The sequence below is a fragment of the Hylobates moloch genome, unplaced genomic scaffold, assembly GCF_009828535.3.
Source record: "Hylobates moloch isolate HMO894 unplaced genomic scaffold, HMol_V3 SCAFFOLD_5, whole genome shotgun sequence".
NCBI classification, from domain to species: Eukaryota; Metazoa; Chordata; class Mammalia; order Primates; family Hylobatidae; genus Hylobates; species Hylobates moloch.
In genome coordinates, this window is record NW_026652280.1 from 105,514,937 (window position 1) to 105,534,868 (window position 19,932).

Genomic DNA, 19,932 nt, shown 5'->3' on the forward strand with positions numbered 1-19,932 from the left:
TAACTACAAGAGTGGAAAATAAATTCTATTTTTTCCATAAAGACTCTATGAAAATATAAAGCCCAAAGTCAGTGACAACAGAAGTCCACATATAAATGGTGTTTAACAATAGAAAGTTTTCTAAAGCTTCTCATGAGATGTCAATGAATAGTCATAATCTGAGTTAAGACCTCATAAATCAAGGTTAAGTTATACATAACTATGCTGATTTACATACCTTCTACAATGTCCAACTGGCATACATAATTTAGACACCCTTAGGAATTCATAATGCCCTATCATATCATCTCTCATTATAGTTTTACTACTTTAAGTACCAAGAAGCCTTTTCAGAGGAAGAGTTCCATCTTTTCCCTTGATCCCCCAAAGTATAGGTAACAAAATATAAAATTAAGCAAGATTATGTTTGATAAACTAACATATAAAATTACCATTGCAATTTTCATAGTGATTGCTTATAAACATAATAGTCATCATAAAACCTATAAAGTATATACTTAGTTTTATAAAAGAAATGTAGATTGCCTCAAAGTAAAAAATACAGTGTTGGCTGCTAAAAAGCACTCTGTTGCAATAAGATGTGCAATAATGAGCAAAACTTCAGAAAACATGAATATGTTCCCCAAACTTTTAATATTAGTTAAGCAAGAATTGCTCTGCAGCAGCAGGATGCTTTTTAGTGGCTGACACTATAAAGCTAACGTTAAGAAAGAAAAAAGGCAGAAAGTGTGAGCAACAAACAGTGTAACCAAATTATTGCAAATGGAGATTAGCAATAAGAAGTGAGGAAGGTGACCATCTACTCCCTTCTGATAAGACACCATCTTTAAATATTAAGTTTTTTGCAGGACGTGGAACACCCATGTCAGCATACGATGACTGTGACAGCAAACTTGAAAAACTGGGCTCTGTGTGAATATCCAATGTTGAAGCACCTTCCTGGAATGAGTGAACAAAGTTAAGGACTTGCAGAGAGAGTTTTCTACTGGAATGTAAGAGGTTTTGAAGGCTCTCTTTTCTGCAAAGGCCACGTGTAGCAATTTTCCTACAAACTTTCCGGTTTAATTTGGAACTGAACAGTGGAATTCCAAAGCACAGCTCGAGAGGAACCCAATCTGCTTCTGTTGTGGCACCAGAGGTTTGCTTTGTTGCTGAATCTATAGTTGCTTCCTCAATGACCATTTGAAATGACTCTGTACTCCCATTTACATCTGAGCCAGAAGCTAAATCAGGTTCTCCTCTCTCATTAGAAGCATCACTGAGTTTTCTATTTGCAAGTTGGCTGGAAGCATTCAACATGGTGACATATGCGCAGAGATGTTGTAAGTCCACTCTGTTCCTTAGTATCTGCAATGCTTTATGAACACCCATATTGACAAGAGTGAACTCTCCTTGTAGTTCTGTTTCATCAAATGGAAATGGGATATGGACAGTTTCTCGTATCCCATGCAGACCATGCCCCTGAATTAAAACTGCAGAATGTGTTAAAGCATCATTCAACATCGTGAGCACATTTGAAGTAGGAACTACTCCAGGATCATGACCCCAAGATTTTATTAGTGATCGATCATAACTCTGAAACATATCTGGCAGTTTTCGAGGTCTTGTACCTTTGGACAATAAAAGGGATGGTGGTCCTTGTCCAGTGATATGATAAATGTACAGTTTAAACCAGATAGAGTTGACTTCTGGGATAGCTGGTCCAATATGCTGAGGGGTGCAGCTGCTGACAGGCCGGATTTCATTGGTGAGGGGAGCCATGGAAACAAGCAGCATGTAATTTTTGTTTAGAACTCTGCTGCAAGTTGCAGGGTCCAGACCAAGAAGGCTTTCACAGCATAAGAGATCCAGGGGAAAACCATAATTGGGTTGGTCTGGCTGTGCAGTTTGCACAACTAGATCTTTGTTATGACGCAGAAACAGTATTGTGTTTCTCAGAGTAAGTGCATGATCAAAATATCTCTGTGCTTCTCCTTCACCAGTGCTCTGAACTGGTGAAAGATTTCCCATCATTAAGAAGGCAGTAAGAGTGGAGTCAAACGGGAATGCGATGCGCTTCGTGTGTCCTGTAGACAGACTCAGGCTGCTTACACTGGCTGTGTCAGCTGGATCTTCTTGACTATTTGTATCAGTGTCAGTTGCCGATGAAGCTTCTTGTACAGGCCTCCTACTTTCCCCTCCATCCCATGACAAGAGCATCTTCTGTGGAACTAAAGTATTCTTTAATCCGTTTACAGATGGAACATTCTTCCATGATGAATGAAGTTGATCCAAATTTATTACTTGTCCTTTCTTACGGGCAAAGCCCAATAGGCAATACATTGAAATAGCATTCTTAACCAGGGATAAGTCAATCTCAAGGACATTTGCAAGCTCTGCCACATTTGTGTGCTCATCTATTGAAACAAATATCTTAAAGAGTAGAGTTTCAAAATAATCAAAACAAGCACTCGATTCATTACAATACCTTCAAGACGTGGAACTGCCATACAACTGTCATCAGACATTGGTACATCCAGATAAATAAATCATTTGTTATACAATGTTATACTACATTGTAATCTAGTGATCCAGAGAGTTGAGGGCCTGAATCGACGATCTTATCAATAGCACAGTTCTCAGGCAAAGTGCATATCCTGATGTCATCTTCTGTGATATACCCAGCCTGCACCACCCACCACGCCTCTATGGCAATTTCCACTGGCTTTATCGGTAGAAGATCACGGATTGTTTTCCTTCTGAAGAATTTTTTGATGATCTACACTGATTCATAAGATCAATATACTGGTTTCTTCCTATGCCAAGAAGCCTTAGACAGTCAGCAGAGTAAAATTGGGCAATGAATCATAACTTTTCTCACTGTTCATAATATCCTCCATAATCCCAGTGTAATATGAAAATGGTGTTATCCTCAAGCCCTTCACCATAATATCCGATAGACGGTAAGGGTACAGCACGAGATGATCTCGGCTGTACTTTAGCAGTTCCTCATAGTATCTGTGTTCATCTTTCTTGACATGTTTAAGGTATTTCTGTATCGTAACTGATTGCAGATACTGTACAGGACAACCTGATTTTTATATTCTCTCTGTGAATTTCCAAGACGACTGGGATTTTCTTCCTCCTCTGCCACTCTGAACAGCAAGACCAATACTTCCTGTATTTCCTCCTCCTCAGCCTACTTGATGTGAAGACAAAGATGAAGACCTCCATGATGAGCCATCTCCACTTAATGACTGCCTCACGTTGGCCGGCAACTTGTTCCAGGGGTAGTTGTGCCGGATGTGGAACTCCAGGTCTATGTTCATGATGCCGCGGCCAGGGCCGGCGGCTGGGGCCGCGACTGCGACCCACACTACGCCTCCCGCCTGCCCGCCCACAGTCCGTCAGCGGAAGGCCCAGGCTGCCCCATGGCCTGGGCTGCCGACAGTTAAGCGCGGCCCGGGCCAACCGAGCACTGGGTCGCCTGAGCAGCTCGGAAGGCCCTTTTTAACTTTAGACCTTCTGTTTGATGAAGAGACACATAGATTATCAACTTAGGCCAGGTTCAAAAGGCCCTTCAATCACATGGAAATGAAACCGTAACCTCCCACAAGGAAAAGGATTAACTCCCCCATTCAACCAGGAGACTTACTCTTACTAAAAACTTAGAAAGAAGGATCCCCCAAGAATCAATTACAACCAAAATGGAAAGGGCCCCTATCAGGCATTATTAGGCACTCCCACTGCTGTTAAACTCCAAAGTTAATTTTTTTTCCTTTTTAGATGAAGTCTTGCTCTGTCGCCTAGGCTGGAGTACAATGGCTCAATCTTGGCTCACTGCAACCTCCACCTTCTTGGTTCAAGCAATCCTCCTGCCTCAGCCTCCTGAGGAGCTGGGATTACAGACACGTGCCACCATGCTTGGCTAATTTTTTTTTTTTTTTTTGTATTTTTAGTAGAGACGAGGTTTCACCATGTTGGCCAGGCTGGTCTTGAACTCCTGACCTTGTGAAATGTCTGCCTCAGCCTCCCAAAGTGCTGGGATTACAGGCATGAGCCACCGTGCCCAGCCTCAAAGATTCTTATGAGTCCTCACAGATGTCAGAGGAAGATGCCATGACCTATACTTGCAAACTCTCAGAAGATTAAAGCTATTGTTTTGCAAATGCACAGATAAGTATTAATAACATGATGCTGTGGATGAGCATGAAAGTTTTTCTCTTACTCCTAATTATGTTTTCTTTCTTACCGCTTTGCCCTGCTGATGGAATTCAATAAAGGAATCTCTACCAGCAGACACTTGGTTTTTACCCTTCCTAGGACCTTTAACAGATATCTTGTTATTATTAATCTTTGGTCTTTGCTTGTTTAACCTCCTTATAAAGTTTGTGTCTCCTAGATTACAATAATTCCATGTAAAGATGATGCTGGCACAAGGCTTTCAACCCATCCCCTCTTCTGACCCAGAAAATAAAGACATCCTGCCTTTGGGCCTTTTAGAACAGGTGTCCAGAGATTTTACTTCTCCAATGCTGGGCGAGGTCTATGCCCATAACATCAGCAGGAAGCAGTTACAGAAGATGAACCCCTACCCTTCTGCAAGCCCCTTAAGATTAAGGAGGAGTATATAATCTCTGATGGAGAAAAGAGGCAGGCGACCAGAAAGACTTATTTTCCAGTCACAAGCCCATTGAACAGAGCAGGATCTGGTCAAAACAGGGTGCCGTGAAGAAGCCTGCTGAAACCAGCAGATGATGATGAAAGTGACCTCTACTTGCTCTCACTGCTTATGAGCACAAAGACACTAACACTGGGACCATGGCCAGTTTACAAATGTCACGGCAACACACCTTGGCAATGGCCTGGAAGTTACTTTATATGGTTCTGGAAACTCCCTGCCCCTTTTCCAGAAAGTTCTGAAAAACCTACCTCTTAATTGGCATGTAATTAAAAGTGGGTCTAAATACAACTAGCTAGCAGCCCACAGGCACCAACTCTGGGCACACTGCCTATGGGTTAGCCCTGCTTTGCAAGAAGCAGCACCAGTTCAATAAAAGTTGCTTTCTCTCACCAGCGGCTTGCCTTTAGGAAACTACAGTCTCGGAGAAATTTCCCAGTCTACAAACCAGTTTTGGGGCTTGCCTGCCCTGCATCGCTATCATTGTTTCCTTGGGTTTCCCAGGAATGTACATGTGTGAGACTGCTGCCCTGCTTATAGATCTCTTTCCCTGCGGGAAACAGGAGTATCTTGCCTGTGGCTTCCAGAGTTGGAGATACATGTAATTTCACTACTGAATGCTAATATTTAATTTTGGAATCAAGAGATGCAATCAGACTGGCTGCTACCATTCTGTGGTATACATGTAGTGAACACATGTGTGGTTGAGTTTCCTGCTTTTAGCTGGAGCAAGAAAGTTTTATAATTGTGATTTGTACAAAAAAATTATAGGCAAGAGAATGTGTGTAAAATAAACTTTATTGTCAGAGGTTTCTGAACGCTCATCCTTCAAGGAAAATGGACATATGCTGAAGAGCTGATAAGCAGTCTACAGCAGTGTTATTCTTACTTAATCTTGGTTCCAAGTCCTTGCCATTTCCCTCTAGCTGCTATTGACTCCAGTTATACATAGGATGGGGGAAAGGGGATTATCTATGGATCTAGGCATCACTGTCTCTTGGGCAGTTATCACATTTGCAGGCTGAAGGGATGTGATTTCTACAATCAAACTATCCATTTGGAATACAAATCTGGAGTGGCTATAAAATCTGCTTCTCAGAAATGGAGTTTACAGATTTGGACTTTCAATTGTTCTGTTGTTTTAGTTTTTCTCATCAACTGCGGAACTGTTTGTGACTAAGCTTTGTTAAAAGTAGAGAAGAGCTTTCCATAGTTCCAACATTAGTTGTTACCTGAAACAAACAAACACACACACACACATACAATGAAACAATAATCTTTGGTGAGGTCTTGCTGATACCTAGCTGAGGCTGGAGTGAGAGCTAAGTGGTGATACAGGCCAGGTGCAAACTGAGTGCAGCTAAGTGGATAACCTCTGGTAGTGAACTACAGTGTAGAAGAAGATAGTAATAATAGATTGAAAAGAAAGTCTCCTGAAATGAACTAGCTGGCCTGTGGTGTAGGACACAGGACCCCAGCCACCTTATGATTCTAAAAGCCTTGCTCAAAGCTGCTGCAGATGAGTTATCTAGGTCTCTACCACCTCCTCAGCATCAACAGACTCTCCATAGTACTCCTCTGTAGAGAAATGAAGGTCTTTCACACCTCCCAGGAAGGGATTTGCTTAGCCTCAAATATTCACATTCAGAAATAGCTTGTCATAAGAAAGAGAGGATAGTTTGCCGAGAAAAAACCCTCCTAAGTCCACATCCTATTTCTTTTATTTTTTATTTTATTTTTTTTTTTTTTGAGACGGAGTCTCGCTCTTTCCCCCAGGCTGGAGTGCAGTGGCGCGATCTCGGCTCACTGCAAGCTCCGCCTCCCGGGTTCACGCCATTCTCCTGCCTCAGCCTCCCGAGTAGCTGGGACTACAGGCGCCTGCCGCCGCGCCCGGCTAATTTTTTTTTTTTTTTTTGTATTTTTAGTAGAGACGGGGTTTTCACCGTGTTAGCCAGGATGGTCTCGATCTCCTGACCTCGTGATCCGCCCGTCTCGGCCTCCCAAAGCGCTGGGATTACAGGCGTGAGCCACAGCGCCCGGCCATCCTATTTCTTTTAAATAAGAGAGTGGTGCCAAGGGAAGAGCCCTAGAATGTCAAAGCCAACAGGGTGCTCAGATACCACCCAAGTACAGTTCCATCTTTGGCCATAAGGAGAAAATGGTGTCAAGAGGCTAAGGCCATATGATGTGTAGGTGAAAAACCTGGGGTGAGAATCGAGGCCTCAAACTTTTCCACTACATCACAGAGTTTAGGAGCAGTTAGAGGGAAGGCTTCAATCTGGAGAACACGAAGAGGCTCTAGAGATTATTGGGTCATGGTTGTTGGGACAGAAATAAGGATTCACAGAAAGATGTTTGCAGTCAATGTTCTTTTACAGTAAATGTTCTTTTGGGATTTTGCTTGATAAAAAGCCTGAGCAAAAGTGAAAAAAAAATTTTTCCTCTTTCTTTTCTCTCTTTCTTTCTTTCATTTCTTTCTTCCTTCCTTCCTTCCTTCCTTCCTTCCTTCCTTTCTCTCTCTCTCTTTCTTTCTTTCTTTCTTTTTCTTTCGTTTTTTTTTGAGACAGTTTTGCTCTTGTTGCCCAGGCTGGAGTGCAATGGTGCAATCTCGGCTCACCACAACATCCACCCCCAGGGTTCGAGCAATTCTCCTGCCTCAGCCTCCCAAGTAGCTGTGATTACAGACATGCACCACCACGCCCAGCTAATTTTTTTTTTTTTTTAGTAGAGACAGGGTTCCCGTCTCATCTCTGTGAGTCAAACACTTTTCTGGGTGTTGGGAAGACAAAAGATTTGGCTACTGCTCTCAGTTCAATAGATGAAAACAAACTGTACAGAAACTTCCACAAAGTAATTTTGATGATAGAATGAAAGTTTGAGGGGAAGATGGAGCATTAAGAAGAGACTGATCTGTTCTGCCACCTACTCTGAGCTTCAGTCACATTGAATCCACTACATTTCACTGAATGTACAATTTTTTCATTGTATGCATAGTGTGCATATATGTTTTTCTCTAACACACCCTCCTCTCCCTTCTTCACTTAGGAAATCCTAGTCCTTTAATTAAGACTCACTGCAAATGTTACCTTCTCTGTGAGGTCTTTACTGACACCTGCAGGCAGACTTAGGCAGTGCAGCCTGTGTTCCCCTGGTAGCTAGCGTATGTTGCAGAACAGTTAATTCTACGTGTTGTGTCTGTTGTATGTTGCAGAATACTTTACAATTTATGTCTGTTATCTCTGCTAAACTTGTTACTTTTGAGGGGAGTGATCACATCTTGTTTTTTTTATCCTGAATAACTAACAAATTACTTGGCAATTTAGTTAATATTGCATAAAAGAATAAAAGAAACGATGTTTTGGTCTCAGGAATTTCGGGAGCTCCTACAGTATCGAGATAACTCAGACAAAACCCTTGAAGCAAATGAAATGTTGCTTGACAAACTTCGCCAGCGAATACATGATAAAGCTGTTGCTCTGGAGGTATGTACCATCATTTCGCCCACTATGCTATGGATTATTCTATCTAATAGGTATTATAGAAAATTGTGTTTACTTAAATTTGCTGCTTTTGGATTTGGTTTTCTATTCTGCCATCGTGTTAAATAGGAGTGATCAGGATAGATTATTGAACAGATGGTATGTGAGCACTTGGAAAATGGTGAGCATTAGAAAGCAGAATTTCTCTAGGAGCAAGGTAGGACAGATTAAATAAGTGGCATGAAGGGTTTTGCAAAGACAGAGATGAACCATTCTCCAGGCTGCGGGGGATGTTGAGCCAGCATGCTCTTCCCACCAACATAGGGCCTTCCTTCCCTGCTCCTTAGCTCTGTTTGTCAGGGCGGATGTGCTTGGGGTCATCTTTCTGCTGAGCTCTGGCCCCATCTTAATAAATCAATCCTGTGTTCCTCTCACCAGAGCACTCCCAGGAAACGGAAAGCCTGAGGGAGGCTCTGCTGTCCTCTCGATCCCACCTTCAAGAGCTAGAAAAGGAGCTGGAGCACCAGAAGGTGGAAAGGCAGCAGCTTTTGGAAGACTTGAGGGAGAAGCAGCAAGAGGTCTTGCATTTCAGGGAGGAACGTCTTTCCCTCCAGGAAAACGACTCCAGGTAAGAAGGGAACCATGGACAGAGAAGGCAGCATTCTTCATTCTTACATTCATTCTTATGTTACGAGAAGGGATATTGGCAAGACAATTGGTGTCCTCTTTTGGAAACCTCAGTGTTCCCTCTGCCATTCCTGATTTTTGTGTGTCAGTGGGGTGGGGGGAAGGGCGCTTTGAGCAGAAGAAAGGACTTCTCTGGGAATGCCTTGTCACTCCCAAGTTGAGAGAGTAAAACTCTGTTATAGAAGTTTTCAGTATATCAGACATGAAAAAGAAGGGTTCCCATGCTTCCAATTAGATATAGGACATTAGTCTCACCATCACCTAGGAAGCTTCTATACTGGCTGTGATTCTTGGTCCCAGCATAAGCCCTGTAACCGCTTGTCAGAATGCAAAGAGCACTGTAGGAACAGTAAGGAGACTGTGCTGGTGTGTCTGTTCTGCTGTGAACTAATGTAGGCAATGGTGTGTTTTCAAGCAAAGTTACTTGACCTCCCTCAGCCACCATTTCCACATCTGCGAAATAAAAGTGATGATCTTCCTGACCCCCTGAGTTGACATCTGGGGCTCAGATGTAACCCTGACCATAACCCTTTATGACCCCCTGAGTTGACATCTGGCTCTCAGCTTGTTGCTCTGGTGTGGCTGAGTGGCTCTGCCATCTCAGTGGGCCTTACCTCTCCCTGGTCAGACTGCAGCACAAGCTGGTTCTCCTGCAGCAACAGTGTGAAGAGAAACAGCAGCTCTTTGAGTCCCTCCAGTCAGAGCTACAAATCTACGAGGCACTTTATGGCAATTCCAAGAAGAGGCTGAAAGGTATGTGTTCTTCTCCCCTCACCCCATGAGCTTTTTGCCCTTGCATAGGTTGCTAGTGAGCTCTTTCCTTTGGGAGTTGTGGAGATCATGGGAAGCTACAGAGTTCTGTCGCAGAAACCCCCACCCGAGCCTGGGGCTCCTAGTAGGAACTCTCAAACACAAAGCCCAATGGGACAGGTTGGTGGCACGAGCAAGATCCAGCCTGATCATTCCTAATTACTTTAAGAAAATCTAGACATTCCTATCAATGTCTAGATTATAACATTTTTGAAAGCAAAAGAACTGTCCTAATGATATCATCATTTGAAAAGGCCTTTAATATTGTCAGTAATACATACTGACAACCCATTCGGCCCAATGCAGCAGGCAGTCTGCTCCCACCCTGACCCTTTCCCTAGTGACATCTGGGTCTCAGCTTATTGCCCTTTCATGTAATTTTCATAAATCCTGAGATTTAGTTTCCTGATTTTCTAAAGAGAAAGTGAACTGGAACTTGAAGAAATACAGGGGGCTCACCAGGCTGGGAGAATAGCTTAAGTACACAGTCATGGTGAGTGTTGGGTCAGTGGGACCAGCCCGACCACAGGAGAAGCTTGGGATTGGGGAAGTGAGAAGTCAGGATGGTGGAGCAGAGTCACCAAATCTTGAAAGCTCACAGGTCAGGGTGAAAGTTGACATTCTGTATCGTAGATAATGAAACTTCTTTTTCAAAGAAGATAAGCATATGATGAAAACAGAACTTTAGGATGCTAAGTTTCAGGGGATGTCCTGGAGTTGGGAGACATTAGAATCTGGGAAACCTATTGGATGGGTCTATTGATATTCTGGCACATTAAGAGATGACAGTCTAATATAAGGTGCTATTGGGAAGATGAAAGGGTATAGATAGATTTTAAAACATCTCTTAAAAAATAAGCAAAATTTGGTGAGAAGTTGGAGTGAGAAAGAGAGAGAGGAACATCATAAAACTTTGGGCAAAATTCAAGAGTAGATTATTTACCAAAGCCTCTACAACTAGTTCATCCTGAGCTCCCTTTCCTTTCATGCTTTTCTCCCTGCCTTTTAGGACTCATTTCAAAGCTACAACCACTAAAGCGCCATAATCTCTTATCTGTAATTTCAAAATCCAGTAAGATCTCCAAGTTAAATTTTTCAAATACTCATTTAGTGAAAAAATCTAGATGATCTGACAAGAGGACATTCATAAGTCTTTATTTATCTACTTAGAATATTCACATAGCTCATTGCAGAAATAGTTATATGTTTGATTAAGGATTGTGGCTCACATGCAACTGGGTACATGTTGTATATGATATATACATCCTGTTGCCTTGCTAAAAACTAAAACAAAATTTACCTTTCAAAATACATTTGACCTTAAGGTTTTCAGATAAGGGATTGTAGCCTTGTAGAATATTTCTTAGATCTCTTCATCCCCAGTACAATGAAATAGACTACATGTGGTGAATGGAGGTAAATATATATACATATATATTTTTATATATATGTATGTGTATATATATGTGTGTACATATATATGTACATGTATATATGTACATATATACACCTATATATAGTATGTATATACACACACAACATATATATACACACTATATATAGGTGTATATATGTGTACACACACACGCATATATATATAGAGAGAGAGAGAGAGAGAAAGAGAGAGAGAAATTGAAAAACTCACTTAGTTATAATCCCTGGTCTAAGGTGCCCAACTCACATTCTCACATGCTACCAGAAGACCTCCTCCTTCTCCTCTTTCATTTTTGAGAATGAGGACTGTGAAATCTCTTTCTCCCTCATCCCCTACCTTTCTCTAGCTCAGTGCTGACCTTCTACCTTGGAGGATCCTATACTTTAGCCTACAGGACTAAGGTTACTATGGAGATGAAATATGGACTTATCCTCATCTGCCAGTCAAATGCTCTATAGGTGCATGTGTGTAACTTAAACCACAGGGAAGTTTCAGACTGGATGTGTGCCATCTCAGTGCCATCCCCCGGCCACACACAGAAATGGTGACCTCTCCATCATAGATGGGTTGCATGAGACTCAGATGAGAGTGGAGGTCCTTGGCAGAAAAGAATGTCACAGAGGAGGGTTCTGACAAGTGCTTGGAAATACACTTGGGTCAATGTTACCAGACTCCTCTTCTCTCTTAGCTTACAGCCTGGATGTCTGTCACCAAATCCCTTTGAGCAGTGACCTGAGCCACCTGGTGGCAGAGGTATGAGCTCGGAGAGGGCAGCTGGAGCAGAGCATTCAGGGGAACAATTGTCTGTGACTGCAGCTGCAACAGCAGCTGGATAGCGGTGCTGGCAAAGCCAGCCTCAGCCCCTCCTCTGTTAACCAGAACTTCCCAGCCAGAGCTGACCCTGGAAACAAGCAGCTGCTCCTCCAAGGTAGGAAGGAAAGGGGACTTAGAAAGCCCTTGGCCAGTGGGGAGATCACCAGGATGTCTGCGGCAGAAGGTGCAATCTGCCTGGTCCATGCTCCTTAGGGTCAGGTTGAAATCAGAGATGCCCTAGTCTAGTAGCCTGAGTGAAAGCAAGGGATTTAGGTCAGACTGGGCTCCAGATTCTGAGTTTACCGCTTACAGGTCGTTTGATTTGGGCAAGGTGTTTAAAGTCTCCGAGGTTTAAGCCTTAGTTTCCTTATATTTAAGATGAGGATAATGATCATATGTACCTTATATGATTTTGAGCATTAAATGAAATCATTTACAAGTGCTTGGCACACTAAGAATTGCTCAATAATTAGCAGCTGTATATGTTCATATCTTCTTCTTGGATTTGCTTGGTGCTTTAGTATTAGCCAAGTGTTTTCACATTTATAATTTCATCTGAAGTAAAGCAGGTTTTGCTATCTCTGTATTTCACATAAGAAAACTTAGGTCCTGAGATATTAACAGACAAGCGAGGGTTTAGAGAAGTTATAGACAAAGCCAGGATCAGAACCAGATGTTGTGATTTTCAGTTTGTGTTCCTTCCAGCTCGTTGTGCCCTGTCTCAGTATTGCCGACCTTCCCAGATTCTCTGTTCCCCCTTTCCCTCACAGGTGGGGAACTCAGTGTGTGGTAAAATGTTCCTCCCCTAAGGAAACAGGGCTCTGGGGAAGTCCTGGATGGTGGGTGACTTACTTCGGGTGGCCATCATTCGCTTTCTCTACCCCACCCCTTGCGTCCCTTTCCAGATAGGCGTGTTTGACCAGGTCCCCCTTCTCTTCTCAATATCCCCCATCAATCTCACTTCTCCCAGTTTTCATTGAAATGTCAATGGTGTCCCCCTAGTCTCTTAAATCATTCAATTTCTACTTCCTCTGTCCTTTTCTCCTTTTGATACACCATCTAGTACACCATCTCCACTCACCTCCATGGCCATACCTTCAATTTTATTCAAATCAGGAACCACTTCTGTTCAGTTTCTCTAAAGCTAAGCTTTCAAACTCTCCTGCCAGCTATTTCTGGGTCATGTTAATCTTTATTTTTCTCTGGTTCTTGTAGATGGTCATTAATCCGACAGTAACCTTATTTGTCAAATGAAGGTGACAATAACATGATTATGCTGTTTTCAGCTTACGTTAGGTGGATGCCTTGCCCTCCTCTGGGCTGCCCTGATGGTTGTGGTGTTCAGTTATGTCTCCAACTCTTCCTTCTAACTAGGCCTTCCCCTCTCTCTGGCTTCCCACACAGCAGCCAAGACTCAGCCCCACTGGTACAGTCCCTGCCCCTCTTTCTCTAGCACCCCTGAGGCCTGAGCCAGAAAGCAGGCAATGGGCGACACTTGCCTGAGGAGGACCTTTTCTACCTTCTTTGTGATATTTTCCAATTCCTCCACCATAGGGTTGCTTTTTAGTCTCCAGCAAGATGTTAACCCACCAAGCCTTCTGTCTCCATTCTTCTCATACAAGTCAATTTTTTTCAGTATTACCTCATCAGAATGATGACTAGAATGTTGAGTTTAGTCCCCCACGAATCCATTCATTCCTTGATTCCTTGATTCTAGATTTTAATATATACTATGTATATTTATACATACTACATTTAGTTACAGGGCATCATATTAGATACCACACACAAGTTATACTCAAGACTCGATTTATAAAAATACACCTAATAATTTTTCAAACTAGAGGTTACTTTCTCGTGGAACACCCCTCAATTAAAGGAATATCTTTTTGTTCTGAAGAATGGACACATTCTGAACTCAGTGACTCATGGGCTTTTGTTTTGGCTTGTGGGGTTTGGATAATTCGGTAAGAGGAGAGTCCTGCCACCTTAGGTCTCAGTGGGGATGGCTAGGTGTGCATGTGCTTCACGTGCAGTGTGTTCCAGGGCTCCTGAAAACTGTGGTTGCCTTTACCCCCTAGATTCAGCTGTGTCCCCTCCAGTCCGGGATGTTGGTATGAATTCCCCAGCTCTGGTCCTCCCCAGCTCTGCTTCCTCTACTCTTGGATCAGAAACGGCCATAATCAACAGAACAAATGGTAAATACGGCAACTAAAGGGCCCAGGGACTGATGATGGAAAGAGATTAATGCAAACAACCTTTTGTTGTCTCTAAACATATTATCTGTATTTAGAGAGTTTTCTCTGCATGCCCCAAGGCCTTTAGCCCTACTCACTGCACCTTCTGTGGCTGCCTTTCTTGCCATTGTTCATCCTCCTGTAGTTTTCCTACCGCTGTTTTTGCTTCATTGTGCCATAATCTCTCTATTCTTGAAAATGCTCTCTATATCCAGCTTGATTGCCTTGTCTGTGTCTTCTCTACCCAGAAACTTATTATTTATCATTCATCCTATTTCATTTGCCAATAAGGAAAAAATTGTCTCCTGGCAAATTTATCATTAAGAGATAATGTAAGAAAGATTGTAAAAATGTAGAAGCCAGAAGATCTCTGTGGACTTTGCCCCACCCTTGTACATTCCAAGGCTTCCTTTCTTGTTCCCAGCCTCGTCCTTTTCTTGTTCCCTACCTCTGTTTTAGTTGGAGCAAACTGAGGATATCACGAATAACAGATGATTCTGTTGTGTTGTCATTTTCTTTTTCAGGCTTGGATTTGGATACTTCTCCAGTAATGAAGACCCCTCCCAAGCTGGAGGGTGATGCTACTGATGGCTCCTTTGCCAATAAGCATGGCCGCCATGTCATTGGCCACATGGATGACTACGGTGCCCTAAGACAGCAGATTGCGGAGGACAAGCTGCTGGTCAAAAAGATGGTGTCTCTTGTGAGATCAGCGTGCAGCTTCCCTGGCCTTGAAGCCCAAGGCACAGAGGTAATCACACCTGTAGCTTTAGGTGCACTCTTTCCTTGTGCCGTTTGTTCCTTTGATGTTAACTCCTTCTCCCACCATTTTTGTTTTTTTCATGCTTTGCATCTCTCCACAGCTGAGGCTTCCTCTTCCATGTATAGCAGCCAGGCCCTTTCTTCTCTATCTCCTATTTTTGCTGTGAGTTCTGCTCTGTTCCAGATGTAGCTGACTGGATATTTCCCCTCAGCCCCACGGAAACACGTGGTATTGCCTAGTAGCCTTTGGTGGCTTATTACCTACCACAGTCATGCAGGCACATGACCATCTGTGGGCAGATTCAACTCAATGGGATGGACAGAAACCAAAGGATTTGCAGGTGTATGGCCGCCACATGTGGAAGGGGCGAGAAGCCTGGCAGCCATGGCATTTTCTTGTGCAGACTGCATAGGGGAGGGAAGGCAGTCAGCAAAGCTTCTCAGAGCACCTTGCCAGTGAGAGAGACCAGGAACCTGTGGCTGTGCTGTCTGAGCTGCTAGAGACCCATGGATGCGTAGGGACAGCCCTGCCTCCACGGAGCCCCCACACTGGAGGGCAACACACACACCCAAGTAGATAAGCACAGTAAGGGGCTACAGGCACAGTATGAGAAGTCATCCTCTGTGCTGAGAAAGCGCCAGTGCAAACGTGATCATTTATCTCAGGCAAGGAAGGTAACAGGTTCATAGAGGACATAGCAAGGGGGGTGAGTTTTGAAAGCCTTGTGGGTTCTGCAGGTGGAGGAAGGCATTCCTGGTAAAGGGAGAAGCACCTTAGTTCTGAGAGCTGCAAACGGTTGTGCGAGGGCTTCACAGGTTCAAGCAGGCCCATGTTCTGCGCCTCACTCACAAAGGAAGCTTGAACCCACGCAGGGGGAAGAAAGTAATCTCTCCGCTCCTGTGGTGTTACCTTTCCCCAGGTGCTAGGCAGCAAAGGCATTCATGAGCTTCAGAGCAGCACCAGTGCCCTGCACCATGCCCTAGGGGAGTCGGCTTCCCTCCTCACCATGTTCTGGAGAGCGGCCCTGCCAAGCACCCACATCCCTGTGCTGCCTGGCAAAGTGGTAAGATGCCAGTGTCCTTTCTTGGTTCAAACTCAGTTCTCCTGCCCTCCAATACTGTTCTGTCTCCTCAATGTCACAGCTTTTCCAGAAAATCAGGAGCCACATCGTGAAATGGGATAGACAGGAATTTAGAGGAGTCTCCCTGGAGGGACATCTCTGACCCATGGTGGCTGCTTTCATTGCAGCTCTGAATACATCCCATTCCCCACCAGCCCCCTGGCCCCTGGATAAGAAATCAAAGAAGAAGAGGAAGAGGTGTGGAGAAGGCAGAGACATCATAACCCTGGCAATCCATAAATGTTCCGTTTCTTTACCTCTCTGAAGTTTGGCTGAGCTGAAATTCAGTTAAAGCTTCAGCACCCCTCTCCTACCCCTCAGGTCCCATGGTCCAATGATCACAGAATGCCCCATGAGACTGAGCCTTTTTAGCCCCTGCCTGGAATCCCAGCATATCACTTAAGCTGGCATCTCTGGACCAGGCCTGGGGAAAGTCAGGCACCCCTCAGGATCTGCTCAGAGCTCAGGCTAACTCTGATTGACAGACCCTTGTGTAGGCAGGTTTCAGGATCCCCTCCCCAGGGATTCTAGCTCCAGGTCAATGTCACCAATACATTTTGGATCCAACTATGCTAATTCCAGGGAGAGGGTGTTTTGCCATCTTCATGTTGGCACAAATATTTACAAACTTGCAAACTTGCCTGAGTCCAGATCTCTCTCCTGAGCATAACATTTCTGAACTCTCAATCTTACCTGTGAAGGGAGAGTGACAGAACTGATATCAGGACTAAAGCAAGGTCCTCTTCAGAGTTGGGAGTTTTACGTCAGCCTGAAGCAAGGTTCTCTTAAGCTACAGGTGTGTAGGCCTGTGCTAGTCTGCATGGAGAATTCCAGAGTCTCAATATTCCTACCTAATGGCCTCATCCTAAACTGTCCTCAGCTGGAGGTATCCGAGGCTGTGAAGGAGGAAATCCAGTTCAGGAGGGTTGAGAAGATTGTAGAATCCTTCTTTGAATTGGAAAGAGCCACAAAGCACAGGGTGTTTTAGGCCTTCTGCCTGGTCAGTAAGAGTCTGTTCCTCGTATCCAGGGAGAATCAACAGAAAGGGAACTTCTGCAACTGTGAACCAAAGTATCCAAACAGGAGCAGCTCCTTCAGAGCACAGCTGAGCATCTGAAGACGGCCAACCAGCAGAAGGAGAGCATGGAGCAGTTCATCATCAGCCAGCGTAGGTCCCCTGAGAGGGAATGGGGGAAGCAATGGGCAGTCTTCCCGATGCCCCACTTGTGCTTCAGATGAGAAGTGACCAGGGGGGCTTGGAGATGTTGGGAGTGGAGACTGATTTGATGTCCCCAAACCTCCTGTGCCACGAGCAATTGTGGATGCAGAGGGTGGGGAGGACAGGGGGTGGATAGCAGGAGACTCCAAGCTGAATGGCCAGAAAGAAATAAATGCTTTAGAATTCTCACGCTAAGCAAGTAGGGTTAATTTCTGCTGGTGATTTCTACTCTGTGGTGCTCTTTTGTTGTTTCAGTAACCAGAACACACGATGTTTTAAAGAAGGCAAGGACTAACTTAGAGGTAAGGAAACTACTGCACCAGTCAGAGGCACCAAGCCTGTCTCCAACCCATCACCATCCGTTAGCAGATCTTGTAGGCGATCCTTGGCCTGCTTCGGCCTTCCAGGAGAAGATTTGGGGTCCACTTGCAAGACCACAGGTCCTCAGTGAGCTTCCTGCTAGTTTCTGTTCCCATCACCCTCCCACCCCGTCAGCTCCTGCCCTGTATCTTGGTTCACTCTCACATTGTCATCATCTCTCCTTTTTACTCCAATTTTTCTTCTTTGATGCCAAGTCAGGAGACTGGAGAAATGCAATTCAGCTCACTCTTGAAGTCGTTAGACATTCAGGAGTCTGCCTCTGAATGAGCTTTTGGTAGAGGGATCTTGAGGCCAGTTATGTGTTCTACTCTTCGTGAAAAAGTAAAAGCAATTTGCAACCTAATAAACTGATTTCACTGCACACTCCTGGGTTAAGAACAGCAATTTGATTTTGATGTATCTTTAAGTAACATGATAAAAGAGATCTGTTGTGTCTCATTGGTCTAAAAGAGAATTTGTTAATAAATAACAACTGAACCTTGGGGGGGGTGGGGGCGGAATGTTACATATGTACCAGACATTATCTACATTTACTTAAAACACTAAGTGTTAATCATTCCCTAGGAAGTGCTTTGAAGAAAAACTTGAGGTATATGAAATGGTTTAAAAATCAGAAACTAAACCTTTTAACGTGGACTTCAAAGCTTTGTCATAAGCAATTCAGCATATTCCTAGAAATGTTTCTAAACCGTAACCTGAGAGAACGTTGATCTCCATAGTGTGAAAATGACTTGGGCCAGTTTAACTTGCTCTTTTTTTTATTTTTTCACTAATTCCCTTTTGTTTTTCTCTGATAATTCTTCTCTTTCCTGAGCCTCTTTAGAGCAGCACTTACAGGATTGCCTCTGTAAAGCCTTATTCCTGTCCCAGAAAAGGTAACCCAAAAAGTCTCTAGTATCCACTAAAAGGTAACCCAAAAGTCTCTAGTATCCACTGGCTTTCTCCAGTGTGGAAGCTTTCCCCTCCACCTCCCATAGATCACTGGAAAGGACCCGAGGCCTCGGTCCTAATCCCTGGCTTATCACTAACTGCTGTGTGGCTTTGGCTTGTCCCTTAGTCTCTGTGAGACTGCTGCACCCTCATCTGTCAAAGATGGAACTGGACTTAGTTGAGCTCTGAGGTCCCTGTGGACTTGGCCCCTCCACACCCTCATTATGGCGACTGGACATAAACTTAACAGAGGACTTCCCAGCAAAATGTCCTCTTCTTCCTACAACAGGCTGTTTCTATACGTGCATGTTTCACGCTAAGCACTTCTTTCTTGGGTGGAGATGACAAAGGCCTCTTTCTGCTGAGATAAAGTGATTTGGAGAGTCACCTGGCCCCTGAAGAGGGAGTGGTAGGATCCAGCCACCCAGTGTGCAGTGAATTGGAGCAGGGATCGCAGCACACAGGGAGGTGGGGAGGCTCCCCCTAACCTGGGGCACCTGTTGCTCCTCCAGACTGTAGCGCATGCTCTTAGCTCGTCCTCATAACTGGCTCTCACTGTGCTCCTGGCTTTGGTCACCCCGTAGCTCTCACTGCAGCTTCAGGTAGCCATCAGTAGGGCCTGGCAATATACACTGATTTGGTTTGTTTTATGTTTGTCTGCAGGTGAAACCCCTAAGGGCTCTGCTGTGTACTCCAGCCTTGTGACCCTTACCTTCCAGGAACCATGCAAGAAGCGCAGCCACCAGAAGTCCTTAAAACAGCAGGAAAGGTGGGCCTGTCCTCCTTTTGTGCAGCTACCTATCTGCTGAGGAGCATCTGGGCCTCATTCCTCCGAGTCCACTGGAGGGTCCAGAAGAGGGAGTCAGAGATGTATCCTGGCGGAGCTGGGAGAAAGGCAGAAAGCCTTTCTGACAGCTATGGAATACCGTTAGTCAAGGTCCACTTGGCCCAGCACTAAGCAAAAGATGGGTAGTTTGAATAGAAGGTTTTGTGATATTACCTCTCAACAGCCCCAGCAGCTTGGGAACTAGCAACAGCACATTTCTTGCCTCATCAGCTGTCCTGAGATGGAAAACTCAGTGGATGTGGAACCCTGATTCTGATGAATGGGGCATGTGGTCCCAATGCTGGAGCTCCTCTGACAGATTCTAAAAGCACACTACTGAGCAGCGGTGCCCTGCCAGACACTGCTGGCAGGGGCTTAGTGAGCACTACTCACAGATCCACACCTGACCCTGTTGGGTCAAGTCAGGCGGGCTTTGGTCTGCACTGTAGCACTTGTGTTCTTTGAGTTCACATCATGAATATGGTGACTTCCCAGATACCATCTCAGGCTTAACCTAGCACATCCTGTTTCTTTTCTTCTATGATATCCAAATTGGACTGACCTCACTTCAA

At 44.3% G+C, this 19,932-nt stretch overlaps 1 protein-coding gene and 1 pseudogene across 1 annotated transcript; one reads left to right on the forward strand and one right to left on the reverse strand.

The window, feature by feature from the left end:
• Positions 1-753: 753 nt before the first annotated feature.
• LOC116469516 (protein FAM91A1-like) lies at positions 754-3,308 on the reverse strand (annotated as a pseudogene).
• A 1,095-nt stretch (positions 3,309-4,403) lies between these two features.
• Positions 4,404-19,349, forward strand: LOC116467934 (myomegalin). The gene is given in 9 exon segments (XM_058439733.1): positions 4,404-4,605; positions 8,578-8,767; positions 9,455-9,579; positions 13,966-14,082; positions 14,646-14,872; positions 15,804-15,947; positions 17,034-17,172; positions 17,479-17,525; positions 19,198-19,349. Coding segments are annotated over 9 exon segments (1,233 nt in total). The 3' UTR covers positions 19,240-19,349.
• The last annotated feature ends 583 nt before the right edge of the window (positions 19,350-19,932 follow it).